The 20,318-nt window shown below is 32.8% G+C and overlaps 4 protein-coding genes across 4 annotated transcripts; 1 reads left to right on the forward strand and 3 right to left on the reverse strand.

Annotated features, from left to right (window-relative positions):
- Positions 1–144: 144 nt before the first annotated feature.
- On the reverse strand, positions 145–1,384 carry LOC125054102 (synaptosomal-associated protein 29). Its single transcript, XM_047655786.1, has one exon. It carries the CDS (start codon positions 1,126–1,128, stop codon positions 328–330), a length of 801 nt encoding a protein of 266 aa, XP_047511742.1. The 5' UTR covers positions 1,129–1,384; the 3' UTR covers positions 145–327.
- A 568-nt stretch (positions 1,385–1,952) lies between these two features.
- Positions 1,953–3,935, forward strand: LOC125054104 (mediator of RNA polymerase II transcription subunit 31). The gene is made up of 4 exons (XM_047655788.1): positions 1,953–2,304; positions 2,386–2,475; positions 2,589–2,758; positions 3,033–3,935. Exons 1-4 carry the CDS (start codon positions 2,289–2,291, stop codon positions 3,174–3,176), a joined length of 420 nt encoding a protein of 139 aa, XP_047511744.1. The 5' UTR covers positions 1,953–2,288; the 3' UTR covers positions 3,177–3,935.
- A 10-nt stretch (positions 3,936–3,945) lies between these two features.
- LOC125054100 (pickpocket protein 28-like) lies at positions 3,946–9,820 on the reverse strand. Its single transcript, XM_047655783.1, has 14 exons — positions 8,969–9,820; positions 8,716–8,802; positions 8,319–8,452; positions 8,024–8,230; positions 7,787–7,907; positions 7,339–7,487; positions 6,882–6,994; positions 6,595–6,683; positions 6,194–6,378; positions 5,819–5,904; positions 5,672–5,746; positions 5,213–5,363; positions 5,053–5,144; positions 3,946–4,079 (listed from the first exon to the last, which is right to left on the reverse strand). Exons 1-14 carry the CDS (start codon positions 9,017–9,019, stop codon positions 3,946–3,948), a joined length of 1,674 nt encoding a protein of 557 aa, XP_047511739.1. The 5' UTR covers positions 9,020–9,820.
- Positions 9,821–10,274: 454 nt separating this feature from the next.
- LOC125054103 (pupal cuticle protein-like) lies at positions 10,275–15,858 on the reverse strand. The gene is made up of 2 exons (XM_047655787.1): positions 15,706–15,858; positions 10,275–11,309 (listed from the first exon to the last, which is right to left on the reverse strand). The coding sequence occupies exons 1-2, from the start codon at positions 15,715–15,717 to the stop codon at positions 10,566–10,568; spliced, it is 756 nt and encodes a 251-aa protein (XP_047511743.1). The 5' UTR covers positions 15,718–15,858; the 3' UTR covers positions 10,275–10,565.
- Between the last annotated feature and the right edge of the window lie 4,460 nt (positions 15,859–20,318).

Genomic DNA, 20,318 nt, shown 5'->3' on the forward strand with positions numbered 1-20,318 from the left:
TTAACAAATTACTTTAAATAGTTACCTGTACCATTGTTTAAACAATATTAGTAATATATAAAATTAAACTGAATACATTTCTACAGTAATATATACTAGATACATCTATTACAGTAATAACTATAATCACTTTAAAAGTATGAAAAGTAAAAAGTATGAAATCACACTAAGGCTATGTTTTGCTATTTATACATTGACATTAAAAGTTTTCTATCTAATCAAATTTAACTGAATAAGAAATGTAAGGATTTACATGATATTAAGAGCAGTCTTATTTCTTTTGACTTGCTCATTTATATATTATTATGATATTGGAATGAAGTTATATTACTTTCCCAATAACTTGTTCATTTGTTTATTTTGATGACCAATTTTTATGTCAGCTGTATCAGCTTTATCTGTAATCTCATCTATTAAATGGTTTTGAGTTTCAATTTCATCACCAAGAGCCATTCCCAAGCCTTTTAATCTAGAAATATGATGAACCATTTCATCCAAATTGTCATCTAACATTTTATTTACACGTTGAGTATCAGACATTGGTTCTAATGTAGTTTGTTCCTGGTTTAATCCTCTCAGACGTGTAGTTGGGTGACTACTAAATCGCTCATCTGGCGAAGAACCACCAATACCATCAAGTGTTTCTCCTAACTTACTACTGGGACTTGGGTTTATACTAGAACTTGTAGACGCTAAACTTTTAGGTGGAGTTTGATCAGATTTACCTGAGAGGTAATTTTTAAATCCATAAAACACAGATTTGATACCATTGAGGTGTTTCTGGCTGTAAGTCAAGTTAGTGTTGATTTCATCCAACCTTCTGCTTGTATTTTGTAGTTGTTCACGTTGACGGGCGAGTTCTTCGGCAGTTGCAATTCCGACTTGCTCCGATTCGCGAAGTAAACCGATGCTCCTAGAAGAAGAATCAAGAGTACGCTGTTCGATTTCCTTTTGTTTCAGTAACATTGTTTGTCTTTGTCTCTCCAAGTCTGCGATGTATGATGACGTTTGACTCTGAGGTTTAGGGGGCGGCCTTCTTGATGCGAAACTATTAACAAAGGTGTCATCATCCACATCTTCATCTTCAAAGAGATTACTAGTATTACTTATATACTTATGTCCCGACATGGTAAAAACACACTGAAAAGTCTATCTAGAAAATACTACAGTCTTTGTTTATGCAATTATTTATGACATAGATACTTAATAAATCTTTTTTAGCACAATACTACACAAAAATATTCAATGGCGGACTTAGAATATTATTAAACAACGGAAACTGATAAAATATAGTTTTCCAGTAAAAAACAATTAAAATTTTAGAAATTGGAACCGTATAAAGTAGTAAGGTAAGTCCTAAGTACGACTACAATGTACAAATCACAATTGACATATTATAATTGCTTTATTTTTTAATACCCACCTAGAGAGTCGGCTATAGTTCTTCGACCGGGCTACATACCTCACGAAATAACTACTAAAACCGTGCTTGTTTGTTTCTTCTTCAACCAAACTATCAAAATTCAAAAGTGTTAACAAAAATCAATAATAAAATATACATTTTATTACACATATGTGTAAAAAGTATCACTGAAGTCAACTAAAAATGACAGTGTGGTTGAAAATCTATAGCTTAGCCACAATACTAATAGTTAAAATAACAAAATTATTGGGGGGCCTCATAGCCTAGGTGAGGGGTACCGGGTTCGATTCCAGAATCCAGAATTCCAGTTCGAGAACAAACTTTAATTTAATTTAAATTTGTTCTCGGCCTTTGGGAGGGTTGTGCGGTACCGAGCGAGTGCCAAAACTGTACATGGAGGACACGATCGAATTTCTAAAGACGCACGAATTATAAAATATCCTATACTTGACGCTGGCTAATGCACAAATCGTGCCAAAGCCATTAAAAAAAAAAAATCTTCTAGAATAGACATTAGACAGTAGACACTAGACACACTCTTGACGTGTTTACTTTTTAGCGTAAATCGTAATTATAAATTTAAAATTATTAATACTTTGCTGTGAATTGACATCTGTTGTTTTATGTTTGTTATTTATTATTATCAATCATCATAGTAAAACTTTAAATATCTCCTTGATATGTATTAAAAGATCTTTAATTACGTTATACTTCTGAATTTAATTTTTTTGTCTTAAATTTATGTAGTATATTGGTTTTTAATGATATTGCATATTGCGAAATAGAAAAATGTTAAATACAATGTTGTAACCGTAGTAACTGTATTGTTAATCGAAAATAATTATATAACATATTTCAATTAAAAATGCTAGCAGCAAAAGGTACACCTCATCCTTTCGTAGCTTCTCTTAACTGTAATTTAAAAAAAAACCTTTGCTATATTGTAAATTATTTTCTTTCAGTTAACACGGAGACAGAAGAGCAAAATAGAATAAGATTTCAGGTGGAACTAGAATTTGTGCAATGTCTTGCCAACCCTAACTATATCCATTGTAAGTTATATCTTAGCTCAGTACTATATTTATCTCTTATTCCATAATACATTATTTTTCTTTATTCCTCATCTTTCAATCTAATATAGGTACTAACTCTATAAATTGTTTAGTTTTAGCTCAAAGAGGGTATCTTAAGGAGCAGACCTTTGTAAATTACATAAAATATTTACAATACTGGCGAGAACCAGATTATGCTAGATATCTTAAATATCCTATGTGCTTGCACTTTTTAGAACTTTTACAACATGAAGCATTCAGGAGAGAATGTGTTTCGGCTCAGGTATTTTTACTTTACGGTTTTATTGTTTAAATATGTTCTATGGGCAAGTTACCATTACTACATATTACAGAATGGGAATCAATCTAGAATGAAATAAAGCCACTGGGATGTTACTACAACATATTTATCTATTGTTTAACTGCAATGTGCAACTATTGCCAACTTTAGCTTAACTTTAGCACATTTGTTTATATCTTTTTGTACAGAGATTTCCTGATTTATTTTGCATGTCACCTAATTTTTAAAATATCAGTAAATAACTGTTTTCCTTTAGGTGTGTAAATTTATGGATGATCAAGCTATACTACTATGGCAACACTACACAAGAAGAAGAACACGTACATTGCAACCTCCAGATGTGCCAGCACCACCAACTGCTCCCAATTCAAACCAACATGGCCCTCCAAGACAGCCATAGTAATAGTGTGTACATTTAAAGCTTATAAAGGATGTTCGACAGCTTAATTAAGGGTTAAAAAGGGGAGAAGAAAATCAAACATTTTATATTATATTTCTTCCATTATAAAATTAATAAATAAATACAGTGTAAACTCTTTATAACATTATTCGTTATAATGAAAATCTCTCCATAATGTAAAAAAAGATATAATTTGGTTGGCTTCTTCTTAGATTACATTGGCCTGTACATACGCCTGTAGGAAATTTTAGTGGTTACTAAACGAACCACCGTCACCTATCTATTATATATATATATATAAATTATTGTAATTGGTTAAATTTGGTGCTTTTTCTCTTCACTCCCTATATCTAAAACTCTCTATAACGAAGAAAAATGCTCAGTCCCTTGAAATTCGTTATAAAGAGTTTACAGTGTATGTAAATTTAGTAGTAAGTTACTTTGGCACATTTGTGGCACTGCTAAGTGTTTTTTTAAGGGTACCATAATCTTTAATCACTAATTACAACACAATGAACAGAAATTTGTATTTGACTTAGTATGGTGATCTGTAAATTATGGTACAATAGCATGTTTCATAATGGTCACATCATTAAAATAATTTTTAACAATTTATTTCATAAAGAAAGATAATTGATTATGTCTTACAATACTGCTTTTGTAGAACATTCAACGATTTTATTCGTAGAAACTTCATTTTCACATTACATTAATGAGACTGAACTATTCAAAGCAATTCAATAAAACTCTTTATTTTTACTTTGGTAATTTATTTCACAAATGGTCGAACTCGTTGCCTTCGTCGTGCGACACACATGACTCGTAATGTTAAAAAGTACAATAGTTCTACAACACTCATCATACTGAATCCCATGCATAGACCCAATAAGCCGCCCGTATTAGCTAAAATATATGATCATATTACAAATTTAATAGAAAAAAATATAAAAATTGCTTACTACAAATACCTTATAATGAAATGTATATTAAATAAATAGTAACTTATAATAAAATGAGTCTTGGCTTCAGATTTCTTAAGTTTAATAATTTTATCGCTACTTCTTTTTTATAGTCAGCCAGCAACGCTACACTTGGCGTTGACATAATGAACGACGTTCAGTTTCGGTCATTTGGAGGCAAAGACTAAATTTCCCCTTAAGACGCTTGTGCACAGCAAGGAAAACGGGCCATCGCTTGCAAATGCATAAAGCGCAAATTCGGTCCCACATGGAGTATTCTTCTCATCTCTGGGAGGGGAGGTCCCCAGTACCAGCTCTTTCCACTTGACCTGACCGTATGCAACAAAGAGAGGTTCGAATCGTCGACGACCAACCCCTTTCCGAGTCTTTTCTCTTGATCCCTTGTTGCATAGAGATGTGCGGTGTTTCTGCATCTTCTACCGCATTTGCCACGGGAAGTGTTCAGAGGAATTGTTCGGATTAATACCCTGCAGCTGATTTTAGCACAGTTCCACCCGTATCACCTCGACATCCGTTCCACAGCTGAGCGTTAAAAGGCAGTTTTTGGCCGCGCACCACCACTATGTGGAATCAGCTGCGGACTGAAGTATTTCCGAACCAATTCGACTTAGGGTCGATGAGCGTACCAATTTAAGTAGGAGGCCAACAACGCATTCGCAAGCCCTCTGGCATTGAGAGTGTCCATAGACGGTGGTATCACTTAATATCAGGTGAGCCTCCTACCCGTTTGCCCCCTGTTCTTTAAAAAAGGCACTAAAGCTAAATGACGTCGTCGTCGCTTTTTGGATCTTCGTGTAGTGCCTGTATTCTACAACGTCAATCAAAGTCAAGTCTGGTTTCAAAGTGCTATCAAACCAATGGAAAAAAAAAACATTTCATCACAAAAGTATACTTACAAAGAAACTCTGTCAAACCAAATATTTCCCCTTTAGTGAACCTAAGAAATGTCTTGTCCTCAAAGTAGAAATGTATGACTAACATATTTGCTCTGAAACCGATTAATCCAATTATTTAATTAGCCAAGCAACTAATTGCCATAAGTTAACAAGTAGTTACGTGAAATATTCCGATGTCATGTTACGCGACATTTGTAGGCTTTGCGCGTAATTAATGATGAGGTTCTTATTCAGTGGTGCTGTGCTTAGTCGTTCTAAGTATGATATTTCTGTACAAGAGGGAAGACAATCTTCGCATGATTGGTCGTTGTCTGGAGAATTAAAAGAGATATTAAATCGTTAAAAAAACATCTTAAACTTGTAAAAACTGATTTATTTTATTATTCTGAAACTGATATATTTTACGCTTTTATCAGTGTAATATAAATGATTCTGTTTTAACTGAAGATTCTACTCATATTCGTCCATGTTTTTTTAAAATCAGATCAGTGTTTTATTCTACAACACGTCTATGAAGACTTTTTTTATATTCTTTACAACTTAAACACATTATAATATGGTATATTTGATGTAGTCGGTAGGATTTCGAAAAAACGATAACGGAATAAGTGCTACTTACTTTTAGGAACATTTTTCCATATGTCGCTATAACACTTTGCATCGGCTTTGCCACATATCCTCGTGGTTTTGTTTTCTAAAACATATGTCTAGTTTCAGAAAATTATTTTACATTATCAAATTAGTTCAATTAAGTATTATATTTTACTTGGCATGTAATAAAGGACACATTTGCATATTTCCAACATTCGTCGTGCTTCGCATTCCATTTGACAATTTTTGAAGGTGTATGTTCTGAAAAAATTGGTTTGTAGGAATAGAGGTATATTCCGGCTAGCTTTATGCTCTACTTTGTAAAGATCCTGTTACATTTACAATATTGTTGTGTTAATTCTTGTGCTACAAGCTAATAAGATGCTTTATTTCGTCATACGAGGCCAACAATACATCTGCAAGGTGTGTTTTTATGCCTATTTCATTGTACGTGACCCGTCTGCTGAATAATTTACCCCTTATATTTTATTTATGTATTTAAGTTTTTATTTGATATATATAAGGTTTTAGATAGTAAAAGTGGGCTAACCTGTAGAAAACCAAATTCCGCTCACTTGAAAACAGGCAAAATCTCTTACTAACGTCAATGTCTTTCAAGGCAGGTTGTGCGTCCGAAATCCGTGGCTTTACAGCGACTCTAGCTTCAATTCCTGGTCCATAAATTTCTCCTAATTTAGCAATCTTAGGAGTTTCAGTAGGATTATGCAACAGAATCTGAAAAAATTCGTGTGCTATACTGCGTAGTTGGTGAAACGGCATTGTAAATAAAAAATATCAATGCTGTGAAATATACGCACAGAAGTCCTTCTGCTACTGAAATGACCACGGGCCAACATACATTCAGAAACCAATGTCTCCTTATACACCTATTACGATCAACAATAAATAATTTCTGGAACAATTTATATAGACTAGAGCAAAAGCACTTACTTTAAATCCAACGCTTTTGGTAGAAGCACAGTAATATTCAGCAATGTTTGCATCTAGTATTAATGTCAATCCATGGTCCGTACCGATTCCTGTAAGATTTTATCATTCTTATCTTCCTAAATGTTTGATTTTCGAATCTATGTTATTGAAATCAACACGAAATGGTATATACTGTCATTATAATTAAAATAATAAAAAAATAATTCTATGTATTTCAAAATATATACAGTACGTAATGGTATTTCTATTTTTCAATCTTTAAGATACCTATCAGTAAATAAATATACCTTGAGGTTTCCATGGAAATCCGTCACGTGGAGCATCGTCAGGGTATCCATTTTCCGGTGTCCAATCTACAGCTGGTGATGGAAATGTTATATTCATATCGTTCAAATCTCTCCTGCAATTCAATTATTTTATTAAGCAGCCATCCTTGGAACACTTAGCTTTATTGACAGGAAGTTGCAAACCGATTAAAAGGATATATCTAGTCAGCGAATTAATGCGATAACAACCTTAGATCTTGTGTAAATTACTGAATTCCTGAGTAAATTTACCTAAAGAATGCTAAAATTAACAGGCAGTTCTATGCAATGCAAACATCCAGCCGACAATCGCCGGTCTCCAGGGTTTGAGCTTTCTCATCGAAAATTTTAAGGTGAAACTTCGCCCTTATGGTGACCGAACTCTCAGGAAACTTCAGTTCATTGGAAAATATTGAACAGAATATTATTGCAAGCTTACGGATTTCTAAACATCATTTCCCTATGTACGACATTAAATGTACAGCAAAGGCCTTCATCAGTGAGCTGAGCATTGAAGAGATCTTGGCATTTCATTATTTCAGAGCTCCAGATGCATATTGCTAGCATTTCCTCACATGGTTGTGTTACCTAAAAAATATCTCGTCATTATTGTACTAGCGAACATATGAAGCTGCCGTTATATAAAATATTTGAGATCTTTAACAAGAGTTCTTCTTTTCTTTTTGAGTCTTTGTAACAATTATGACCGAAGAATTGTTGGAAACTTCACTTAAAAATTCGAAAATAGACAGACAATTTAGATTATTTAGACATCAATAATAATAAACTTTGCAAATATTAAATGATTGATGTCGAAACTGTTTCTATGACATTCAGAAAATTATCAAATGTATATTCTTTTTCTGGGGAAACAAATATGTACTTACGTTAATAAGAAATGATCGCGTGTGATCCCAATCCGCGCTCTCAGCAATTGTGTCTTCAAACAGATCTGCATCGGTTTGTGTAGAACATAAACTTTCAAGTAGTTTCTTTTCGAGGGAATTTCTGTAATTTTTGTTAATTCTAGATAAGATCACTTGTCTCACCGTATCATATCTAGGTACAAATAACATATAAAGTTCCTAGTCTCTTGAAGACTTTGAACACTCTTTATTACTAACCCAGAAGCCATATACCGTTCCGCAACAGATTTTTTCGCCTGATTAACATTGCAGATCGTAAGTGCCGGAAACGGAAGCTTGTTAAGTGGCATATCTTCCGGGTTGATGCTCACTATCATTGGTGACTTCCGCCACTTGGCGTAAACGTTCAGGATAAAGAATCCTGCGCAGACTATAGAACATAGAAATGCTGCTAGCCAAAAAAATCTGAAATTAAGTAATATTAAATTCAGTTTTTTATCATTAAAGTACGTAATTTTAATATCATTTGCAAAACATAGCAGCATGATTATACCTTTCAAGCCAAGTTAACTTCTTGTCGCCGATGTACCGAAGACCATGCAAAGTAGACGTTAGCAAATAATCTCTCAAATCTTGTGGAAATCCTTCGATAGTTTCTTGTGTTTTATTTTTCTTATAATTCTGGTTCTAATAAAAAATCATGTGTTATATTAGTTCTTAAACAACGAAAGTGATATTTCACTACGAGTCGATTCGAGGACCTTTTCTGATCTTTATGATGTACGTATTTATTATATATTTTGCTTAAATCAAAATTCACAGTTTAACAATTTCTTTCTTTTATTTTTAAGGGTTCACCTAAGTATTAGGTCTATACCTACATATATATATATATATATACCTAACCAATGCAGCCGGTTAATGTAATGATCATAAATTAAGCCACCTACCTCAATACTACTTAAAGTAGATTTATTGAAATTCCAGCTGTACCAAGGAGTGTTAAATGGATTACTGTGAGATATCCATTCGTTATGCTAAAAATACTTTAAATTATATTCACAATCGTTGCCAAAATTATTATATTTATCCAATAAATATGTAAAAAATTATCTCGCCCATGGGCTGCGGCGTGTGTAAAAAAATATATGTGAATGAATCCCCTATATTGTATTAGTAGGTACATTAACTAATATTAGTTACCTTTATAGAACTGGAAGTTTTATTCCGTTTCCCGCGGCTTTTAGATACCATAGCTACAGCCTTATTGCTTGAAAACCTTAGTTGTGTCTATAATTTTCTGTACAACCAGGGCAAACGTCGACTAGTTGCAAGCTAATTTTCCACAGCCAATATTTGTAGTTTAATCAGTTGATTGCTGCGATCGAGTGATACACCGTCCTTGCAACGCCCCCGATACTCGCTCTTGATGGCAAAATTATATATTATTTTAATGTAGAGTTATCTATTTGTCCCTGTAACCTTAACTTGTAATTATAGTTACTACTTATCGTAAATCAACTTAAACAGCCATAATTTTCTAGTCTCGTAATATGTAGTCTCTCAGACAATATAATTGTTTTCGTTGGTGTCAGTAAAATTAAGTGAATAATAATCTTTAAGAAAGTTAATAAAATTTATAGGTCAATTTTACATAGGTAAATTAATGTATAAATTGCGTTTTCGAAGGAAACAAATCACTTTTAACCCAAAGTACTACTAAACTACTCGAACAGCGATTAAAAAATATTTACATTTTCGTTGAAACTTAATGTAGAAGTAGTAATAAACATGATCGTTTAAAATGTTGGTTACACTTACCATTATTAACTATATTATGCTGATAGCTATAAAGATTTCGTGTCCATAAACGCCTAATTCTATGTTAGTTACAGTTTTCGATCAAGATGCTCACGCGATCCTGATAGTCCTGACATGCTAGTTATTTTTATGCTTTTAAATTTCTATAACAGATAACATAATGTAAATATCAAAATATTTAATAATACATTTTTCAAACAGGCTCGAGTATTTTATTTTATCCCAAATAGCTCGACTAATGAAAAAAGAAAAAAAAAGAATAAGGATAAGATTTTATTTAATTTGTAGTTAATTTGTACTTATAACATTTAATAATGTATTAATTAAGTACGAGTATGTGAACTGGAAAAACAGCACAATCGTTGATTAGTCCATGTCTATTTGTTTTATTTTTTAATGAATTGCTGTTTGAATTGAACAAACCTTTACGTTAGGGTTCCAGGAAAGTATTCTAATTTGTAGATTTTATTGCATTTTAATTACAAAGCAATTGGTATTTGCGCTTTCATTAGCTTGCGTTCAGTAATTAGCGACTCTTTCTCATAAAGTAATGTTTAACAAAATAGACTAAAAATAAAATAAACATTTTTTCTAACTTACGTTTACATTTAACAGTATAAATGTTTTCTTATGAACTGAAACATGACAAAAAAAGGGTGTGGATAAGATCGTAAAAGAAAGTCCGAACAACAATTTTCCGTTTCATATATTTTGTTTATTACGCATACATATTATAATTAATATATTTAGGTAGTATGTACAAAAGTAAAGTCCGTTTAATAGTTTGTATAAAAGTAAGAAAGCCATAGGAAAGAATAGGCTGACGCACTTGCACTTTGAAGAGTTCCTAAACGAAGGGGAGATCGAAGGAAAAGAGAGGCATCTCGACGTGGCTCTAGAGCGTCATGAGCTGGCGGTCACCGCGATGCGCGTGACGTGCTAGAGGTGTCTAGTTACCAAGAAAGAAAGGAAGAAGTGTTCACCAGCGTTGTTGGGGGTGAGCTGGGGGAGCGTTGTGGGCAACCTGCGCGTGAGCTTGTAAGTGAGCGGCACGAGCGGCGGCAACTTCAGGGGTTTCTAAGATACCGGCACCGTTTTGTGCCAATCTGATGTTAGCAGCAGGTCCTTGCCAGTTGGCACCGTTGTTGTTCCACTGGTTGTGGGCTGGGGCGTTCCATTGGTTGTTGGCGGGGGCGTCCCATTGGTTGTTAGCGGGAGCGTCCCATTGGTTGTCGGAGGCAGAGTTCCACTGAGATTGAGGAGCAGACTTGGCGGCGGAAAGGGCAGCAAGGTGAGCGGCACGGGCCTGAGCTACTTCTGGGGTTTCAGCGACTGGAGCGGGAGCGGAGCCAGCGGCGTTCCAGGCAGGAGCAGAGTTCCAAGAGGGGGCAGCAGGGGCAGCGTTCCATTGATTTGCTTGGGCACCGTTCCACTGGTTGGCTTGGGCACCGTTCCATTGGTTAGCCTGGGCACCGTTCCATTTGTTATCAGCTTGTTGCCAGTACTCTTCGTTGTCCCATCTGGGGTCGTATGAGCCATCATCTTGGGGGTTTGTGTTGTGTTGGGAGGCCTGTTGTAAAGCGCTAAGATGTGCGGCACGGGCCTGGGCTACCTCGGGTGTGTCGAGGATATTCCGTCCATCCTGAGACAAAGCGATGTTGGCTGGGGGACCGGCCCATCCCGCGTGGGCACCGCACGCCAACGCCAAGCAAGCTACTACAATCTATGAACAAAGAGAAATTCGGTCAGAGACAAAATATAGTATACCTACTAAGAAAATATATTACCCTAACTTTGGGCTTATGCAATGTTAATGTTAGATAGACAAGGTTATAATTGTGTAATTAGCAACTAATTATAACCTAGATAGATTACGTGGATAAAAAAACGAAAGTCACCTCAATTAAAATTCTTAATATACATAAAACAATGAAGTAATAATTAGTAAACCTACAAAGTTAACGGGTCAAAAAGTATTTGTTCTTGTTGAAAATAATTTACTTAATAATTAAGTTACATAATTTGTCGCGAAATATCTAAATTGTTTAGTATTAAAGTGACAAATCCGGTCGTTAAATTATTCTATGATGCCGGTTTGCTTGTTTCAGTTTTATTTATGCCCTAGTTTTATGTACTGCGTATTAACAGTTTGTAGCATGATTATATTTTTAAAATTTAAAAAAGTACAGATATTTTCTTATTAGACTTATTAAACACGTAATTATTTATTGATTTTAACATTTGAAGTGAGAAAATACGTGCTGTAATTACAAAATGTTGTGGTAGGTTATGTTTTATTCAGTATCAGATTTTTATATCAGGAATAAGAATGCTGTAAGTACATTTTTTGCTCTGATTAATCATATTAAAAGCCCTTGCTACACAAACACTTAGCGAGAGGTCTCAATGTTAACAAGAGGCTTGGAAATATGCGACTAATTATTGTGCAAAGTTATAATCGTTAAATACTGACAATTAACATCGACATAAGATGGACATATAAATCTTATTCGAATTATCATACTACTGTTATACAAAAGGTTATTAAGCGCAGTATTTTCAATTATTTAAATAATTATGCGTGAGAATGCATACATTTATTTACGTTTAATGTGAACTAACTTCGCAAGAGATTTTATCTAATTTAGTTACTTTCATAATTTTGTAGAAGGCCTCAGTCTTTGCCATACAAGTTAAATGTATCACCACTGTAATTTTTTGTTATTATGTAGATTTTTAATTATGAAATCTTTGTAACTTTTAAATCCGATTATTAGCTTAAATTACAATGTCATTATCAAATGGTTAGGCATATTCTGTCAGTTGGGTAATTGGAGCGCAATATGATTGAAACATGATGAGATTATTAAGGTATTTTGCCGCAAATGTCTTGCCGTAAGTTTAGTATCACGTAATTATGTCATGGCTTGGACTCGGTCACATCTAATCCAAAGAGCTGCCGGTCAATTTGACGACTTTGTTATCATGCATACATTTATTTTGACCTAGCATTCTGCATCTATTTTTTGTGGTAATTATTTACTTAGGTATAAGTTTATAGGTATTCATATGGTTGTAGAGGTGGTAGAAACATTTCGTCAACTACTGAAATATTTCTCGAATAAAAGTTTTTATCAAAATACTCTAAATTATCAAAAATAGTCTCCTTAGAATTAAAACGTTATTACGTTAAAACAAAGGCATTGCAAATAGTTTCACGTGTTGTGAAAATGTTTTAACGTGGGCTATATTTTGTTATTTCTAAAAGCACGTGACGTTGCAAAATTTGATAAAATCGTGGTTATATTTTGCAATGTTTTGCCCTTGATATACGACTTATGTTTTCGTAGCGAAATTGCAATGTTCAAGAAATATTATTTACGCGAGTGGCATATATTGTATAACTGTGAAAAGTTTATTAAATACATTGAAATGTATCTTATAGGTCGCATACTATCGGCATCATTGAATTGTCCAAAGCTATCTTGATCAGCGACAGCCGAATTGAATGTCAGTAAAGGCATTTACCAGAACCTACGCTTTCAAGAGAAATAAAAGTAACGCCGAGTGAATGGCGTCAAGGTCTGAAGGCTAGTTGAAGGTCACGCAGCAGGAAGCCAGCCTTCCGGACCAGCCCACCGTCACATTCAGTAACTGGTTACCCTCGCATATCAAATTGACATTTGCGCAGAGTTTTTTTAATCTGCCCTATTTATTGTTTATGGTATTGTTGGTCATTATCACGCGTTGTTTATGGTTATAGTCATGCCCGGTTGTATAGATATGGCTGAGTTACTTTGATTTTGCATTTTGAAAATAGGTTGGTAACGTACATAAATTACAATCTTTGATAATTGTATTCGCCAAATTAAATCAACTATTAAAGTAACTACAGGATGTAAGACTTTAGAGTAATTATAATTTTAAACATGCTTATCTCTAACATTGGTAGGCGGTCCGTAATTTGGTATAATTGAGTATTGACTGGTGTGACGGTGTGCGTAGGCATGCCCTTCTAAACTGTGCGCAAAGGAATGCAAGCAAAAAGTTGCCTTTGAGTGGCGAATATGAATTAGACCACGAGCTAACTGGAAACTGACGGAATGACGTCCTGGAATTATTAAGATGTATTTATTTGGGGAGAATGAAAGAAATTCACGAAAAATACCGAACTGAAAAGATTGTTGTAAATAACGCTACCAATAAAGGAAGTCGTTTAAAGCGTTTATTATAGAGACAACAGCTCTGGTTTCCTTTCCAATTTAGTTGTCGAACGAAACATATATGCACAATGAAAATCCCTCCGCCGCAAACGTATGAAATTTCCTAATAGTGACAGACACTATGCATCTTTGATTTATTGGAAGTATAAATTGGCTCACATTTAACAATGGTGACGGGACTTAAAGATTATTTGTTTTAGATGACCAATCAAATCTCGTAAATGTCAAGAACTAGATTTTATCGTAATAAAGACAAATATTCGGCTACAAATTGTACACAATGGCTCGTTAAGCATTCGATTCACATCAAATCGATAAAATCATGGTGGCGCTTGCTGCGACGGCGGCTGCCTTTGTTAAATGTACAGTCATTTAAGACTTAGATAATAGCTATTTCAGCAAAATGGTGTCCTTTAAATTGAATATTCTTTCTTTGTAGCTTCTAGAAGCAATTGTCCGTATCCATTTCCTACCATCACTGTTTGTGTTTCGCGAATATTTTTTGAAAACCATAATTTTATGATAGTCCGAAATAAAATATATTTATCAGGGACAGACACATAAATTACAGTCCAGCCTTTAATAACTTGATTGAGATGCAGAAGCTTTCTCAAGATTCTCGTTTCGCATAAAAGATAATCGTGATATTTTGTTCGAAGTAATTAATAGCGAGTGAGGTGATTGTTAATTGATTTTAACACAGTCCAGTCGACATTGCATACATAAATGGATCATGATCGGGGAACAACTTAATGAATTTGCTTATCTTGCCAAATATAGGTGTTACTTGACATAAAATTTTATTACTTTATAGCAATGTTTTTTGTCAAAAACATTAATAGCTTTTAGGTCTCTATTTACCAGTTGGATATTTTCCTGCATAGCTAACTGGAAAATTATCATATTTTATTAAGTAATTAAAATTTAACGAATCGATTTTAACTGATCCACTTTTTTTGTTTACTAATCAATATAGTGTTTTATTTAATTTTTTCATCCCATTTATTTAAACGTAAGAACTTCAAAATGGGTTAGGTGGTTAAGGTCGTTGTTTTCTATTACATTGATTTTTATTGATCGAATCCACATTGTATTGATGGGCCAACTCCGCGCGCATCTTGTTTTAGTCCCGTAGACGTTCTACGAATATTAATCGTAGAGATTTGTAGAGCTTTATCATAGTAATTAGTTGTTTTTTTTTAATGAACGCGGGCATTAACTTTACTACAGAAAAACTTTAAGTAGAGCGGAAAAAATATATGCATTGACAATGACCTGGTAGTCGCGTGCACGCACTGATTCAGTAACTTTTTAATTTTGCGTCATAGCCCTAGTTACGGACAATTACTGAATGAGTTTAATTCACATAGAAAAATATTTTAATTCGTTTAACGGTCCATTAAATGTTTCGATATAGACATTAGTCTCGCATATTTGTTATCAAAGGATGAAATGATGTGTCGAAAGGAAATATAATGTTATTTGGAACAAAGAGAAATCGTTTGGAAAATCCTTGCAAATTTGATACTATCGTTTTATTAAAATACAGGCCGACGAATAATTGTGAAAACGACTTACTGTTCGGACAGAAAATTAGATTACTTTATTCAATAGTGGTAACTAGTTGAAGGTTAAATATCTGGCTTGGGTTTAGTTTGAAAACGGTGCAATAACTGGTTTTCATATCAGATACAATAAACAATTATTAAAATTACAAGCCGATATATTTGTCGGTGCACCATTTATCATTTGAAAGTTACATTTGTTTCGATATGATTTATTAAATAAACTATTGTTAGTAATGCGATTAAGTTATCAAGTTGAAATTATTTATCTTAATTTTTTCATATATTAATTGACAAAAAAAGCGAAAGAAGAAAACGAAGCATTACTTACCATGGATTTCATTTTTGTGTTAAGAAGTAAAGCACAGAAGTGAAAGAAATAGAAAGTAGATATGGATCGAGTTTATAGCGCTGATGAAAGACTAGTGTCTTCCAGGATTCGCTATGTTGAAGTGCAACTTGCGTCTGTACAAAATGAGGGCGGGAGCTGGCTTTTATAGTTCGACGCGTGCGCAGAGGGGGTGTAGTGCTTGCGCGTGAAAGTCTTGGGACATGCCATTGATAATAGGCGAATATCATAGGTATATTTCAATGGCAGTGTTTTGGGTTCGATTTTGTGAGTTATTGATATTGTGTGACAGGTCATTTTGGGTCCGTTAAATTTATAAGATATTAAGGTTATATTTTTGAGTTTATTCGTAGTAACGTCATAATACTGCGTATTTAAATTTTTCGTATGTGTTTTATGCATTGTTATAAATGGAAAGAATATTTCGTTTTTATATTTATTTATTGGAACAATAATGTTCATATAAACATATTAATTGAAATAAATTTGTTCAACTATTACACATCGTGAAAATATTGCTGCAATAAGATTTAGTGCTTGAATTTTAAATATGTGCACATATTTGTAAAGCTAGAAATAATTATATTCTTAAGACAATGTATTCATGTGAAACATTACACTCTCCTTATTCTTTTGCTTGTATTGCACATCGCGGCTTTACTCAAATACGTAATTGAGCCACTGATTTTCTTTAAAATTGAATATAAACATTAAAACAATGTAGGCTGGAACTTTAATGTAAATTCGTCTAGAAGACAAAAATTCATTTGTTCTAACAGACATTTTTGCATAAGTTAAAAATTTAGACATTCTGACAGATAAATTTTTGCGACGTTTTTTATGTATAACGTTAAGAAAGGTTGTCAGCTTTGTATGTCTATCAACCCGAAAAAAAAATTGTTTCATCCAAAATTGAATCTGTACGACTTCCGTGTATATTAACTAGACTTAAAATGTCATTTTCCGAAGTCTGACGGTTTAAGTAGTGTGATTAATTTGATTCGATAAGAATGAAACACCAAAGATGGTTAATTGGATGAATTGTTCTAGTGCCCTTTAATAAAATTCTTAAGAAGATTGTGTATATAAATTTCGTTGTGTTAATGAAGACTCAAGTTACTTGCGACCTCAGCGATCAAGGTCCAGGTATTGATAATATGTATCATATTATGATTCACACTCGATATTTTTTATTGCTTCACTTACTTGGTTGGAATATTATGCTCATTTCCATTACATTTAGCGACTAGCTCAAGCTAGATATAACGGAAATGAGCGAAATAGCTATAGAAAATCATTATAGTAAAATGGAAGACTACAAAGTTCGATTACAAAATAAACGAAGGCACTACTTACATACATTCCAATGAGTTGGTAGTTATCTGATATACATTAAAATTCAAAATAATTCCAGACATTCAACATGCTCTAAATCCTATATTACGTATTGTCATGAAAATCCACGAGGAAAATAATTGGTTTTCTCGAGAATTGAAGTGATAGATAAAGCTACATAAATAATAATATTAACCGTGTTATATAAGTTTTATAACATAAGTTTCATAATATATATCGATATCTAGGTACATTTTTACAAACACATAATAATGTGAAATATTTTTCTGAGTCGTTCTAAATTAAATCTCACTATCTAGATCTTGTTCAACAAGTTTAATTTGTTTAGTTTTTGACCTTTCGCAACATAGTTAAGATTTATTTGAGATTTAATTAAATTATAAGTAACAAAAGTGTCATGTTATGTAAACATTTTGGAAATTTATTGATATCGCTAAATGTTGGCTGCCATGGACCAACCGTCAATTTTGTCCGCTTAGTTTTATATTAAAGAATATAATATATGTGATAGACAGTAGTTTCCATATAAACTTTTTAATTAATGTGAGATATACTCTTTTTCTCTTTTCTTTCGTTTCTTCTCTCACCTTTAGACATATCAATAAGCAGGTACTGTATACATATTTAAAGGAAATATACGCAAACAAGGCGCACTATTCTCAATAATATATTAACAGAATATTGGGTATCAAGAATTCAACTGATATTAATAAATAGTAAATTTGTCTCGTCGCTTTCCTGTACAATTCTGTAGGTCTTTATTGTGACAGTTGTTTAATAAATCACTCGCTAAATAATTCTATTTTAAAAAGAGATAATTGTTAATTGGAATGTTCACAATTTACATACGATCTATAAAAGGTACGTCTCTAATTGAGGTCTGCGTGGTTTTAGAATAAAAAAATATATGGCTCTATTTCTTGAGAGACATGCGTAAACATTCTACGCTTACTTTAAGTTGCTTTTAATCATTAAAAAATTGTGGTCATATAAAAGGTTTGTACTGTTATAAAAATAGAATATATTTTAACCGATATTTGTATTTTGAATAAATATACTTACACATTCTCTTAGATTAACGTGTGTTTATTGGATTTACTCTTAACTTTACTCATTTTGAAATACACTTTTCAAATATGTACTTATGGTATTTTCTGAGATCTTACCGGTTGGAAGTAATTTAATTTATTAGACTTTGATAAATTCTTTTAAACCAAATATTTTGATAAAAAAACGATAATCATAATACGCCATCCTACCAAATGTAGACAGTTATAGTTTTAAAACCTCATTACAAGATGTGCTTTAGCTATATAAGGAACACATTAATAAGAGAGCAATTGTGCTCATACCCTTATGTGATCAAATTTGTCAGTAATCTTAATGTACGTATGGCTTAAGCATTCTTAATTTATTGTGGCTTTACATACCATTAACATTGTAATATATGAATCACAAGGAAACAAAATGGTCATCGTGTTGTTTTAAATATTTTGAGTTCTTATTTTTAAATTTATTTCGGTCGTGGAAGATATCAATTAAAAAATATTTTTTCCGATTTATATAAAATATAGTACAATCATTTAGTTTATGTTGGGTTCTATTGTTTAGTTTTATATGAACAATCATACAAACTGATCACAAGCCTATGATTTGATATATATTCCTGTTATATGTTTGAAATATTCTTTATATATCTACCTATGTCTATGTCATATTATTTAATATGCACAAAAATCAATAGTGTCGTGCGTAGTTGTGCTAATGAAAATTAAGCGCGTATCTCATTGAATCATGAATATCCGTTATTAATAGTTATATAAAATATATATTATAACGATACTGCTAAACTCTGCTGTAATGTTCTAAATTGTATTTGCTTCTTAATACCACATATGGTAACAAAAACAAGGTACAAAAGATCAAGCTAATAAAGTGTTAAAATTCTACAATCGCACTTCATCGAGTTTGACAAGTTGAGCCCACCTCATTGTTATCGATGTGACAAGTGACATCTGACAGGTCTCGTGTTTGGGCGGCCGCGGCTCGGAAACAACGCACGATGGCACAGTTAAGGTTATGTTATAGTTTACTAACGTATAGTTGTCCCTTTTTTGATAAAAATGAGATTCTCAGAAAATAATATGTAGAATGAATTGAATGAAATAACTGGATCATTGGACTCTAATTTAATTAAATCAAATAAATGAAAATAATTGAATAATTATTATAAGATCACACAAACAACGTTGTAAATGATCTTTGTTAATGATAAGTAACGTAATCTAAGGCGACGAACAATCAACTTACTAATATAAAAGAGTTAAACGCGTACAAGTATTAATATTAGTCTTGCAAAGTCAGAAGTCTAATATAATATAGGCTTGCCTTTTTAGCAAGGAATACATTTTCAGTTAAATATATTTATAAAAGCTTAAATTAATATATTTTCTGTTACTTTTTACCACTATCAATATTCATATAAACTGTTGCACTAGTGAAATATTGTCATGTAGTGAGAACAAGGCGGTAACGTGTTATTATGGGTAGTTTGGATTTCAATACTTTTTTATACTTATCAATTGGCTTCGTATATTAATTAAGTAAACGCCTTGATAAAGTAGTCTTTGTTGTTTTCTTTAATGTCGGTACTGTATTTTAAACCGACTTAAATGCAAACCAAATCAATTCGACGAGTATTTTTGTTTTATTTCTGGTAACATTGTTACAATACGAGTAGAACCAAAAGGTTCTTGTAACAGGTTCTACTTTTGAAATACTCATTTAATTCGTTATTCAACAGTTTATTTTTTTCATTTTATAAAAATTGGTATAAATCATGGCACATGACAGTTTTTCATCACTAAATAGTTTCAACATTTATATTCGCATACGTGGTTTCTTTATATATAATAAAATTATTGTTAAACGGCAAATCGAAGTTTTATTGCTTCATATACTACACTTGCGTCTTGTGCTTACACCTGCGTTAATTCACTTGTGGTGTTACTATTATATCTTTATATTTTAGTATAGATAGGATAAACAATCTTGTACATTAATTGAATACCAACATGTTATTGTGTCTAAATATGCAAATTTAAAATACTGTCGTCCTTGATACCAGCGTCATAATACAACAGCAGCATAACAAGGCTGCCTATTGCTTAGGGTATGTCAAAGACGTATTAGTAGGTATTTGACATACAGGCGTCATACTTAGCGAAAACTCTCAACTC

This window comes from Pieris napi, chromosome 11, assembly GCF_905475465.1.
Source record: "Pieris napi chromosome 11, ilPieNapi1.2, whole genome shotgun sequence".
Taxonomy (NCBI): domain Eukaryota; kingdom Metazoa; phylum Arthropoda; class Insecta; order Lepidoptera; family Pieridae; genus Pieris; species Pieris napi.

Coding starts and splice junctions, on each gene's coding strand:
- LOC125054102 (XM_047655786.1), bottom strand. CDS start 1,128: ATGTCGGGACATAAGTATATAAGTAATACTAGTAATCTCTTTGAAGAT.
- LOC125054104 (XM_047655788.1), top strand. Junction 2,476..2,588: donor CAACCCTAACTATATCCATT/GTAAGTTATATC, acceptor TAAATTGTTTAG/TTTTAGCTCAAAGAGGGTAT. Junction 2,759..3,032: donor GAGAATGTGTTTCGGCTCAG/GTATTTTTACTT, acceptor GTTTTCCTTTAG/GTGTGTAAATTTATGGATGA.
- LOC125054100 (XM_047655783.1), bottom strand. CDS start 9,019: ATGGTATCTAAAAGCCGCGGGAAACGGAATAAAACTTCCAGTTCTATA. Junction 5,905..6,193: donor CGGAATTTGGTTTTCTACAG/GTTAGCCCACTT, acceptor CAATTTTTTCAG/AACATACACCTTCAAAAATT. Junction 4,080..5,052: donor TGGTTTGACAGAGTTTCTTT/GTAAGTATACTT, acceptor CATATATTTTAG/CTAATACGGGCGGCTTATTG.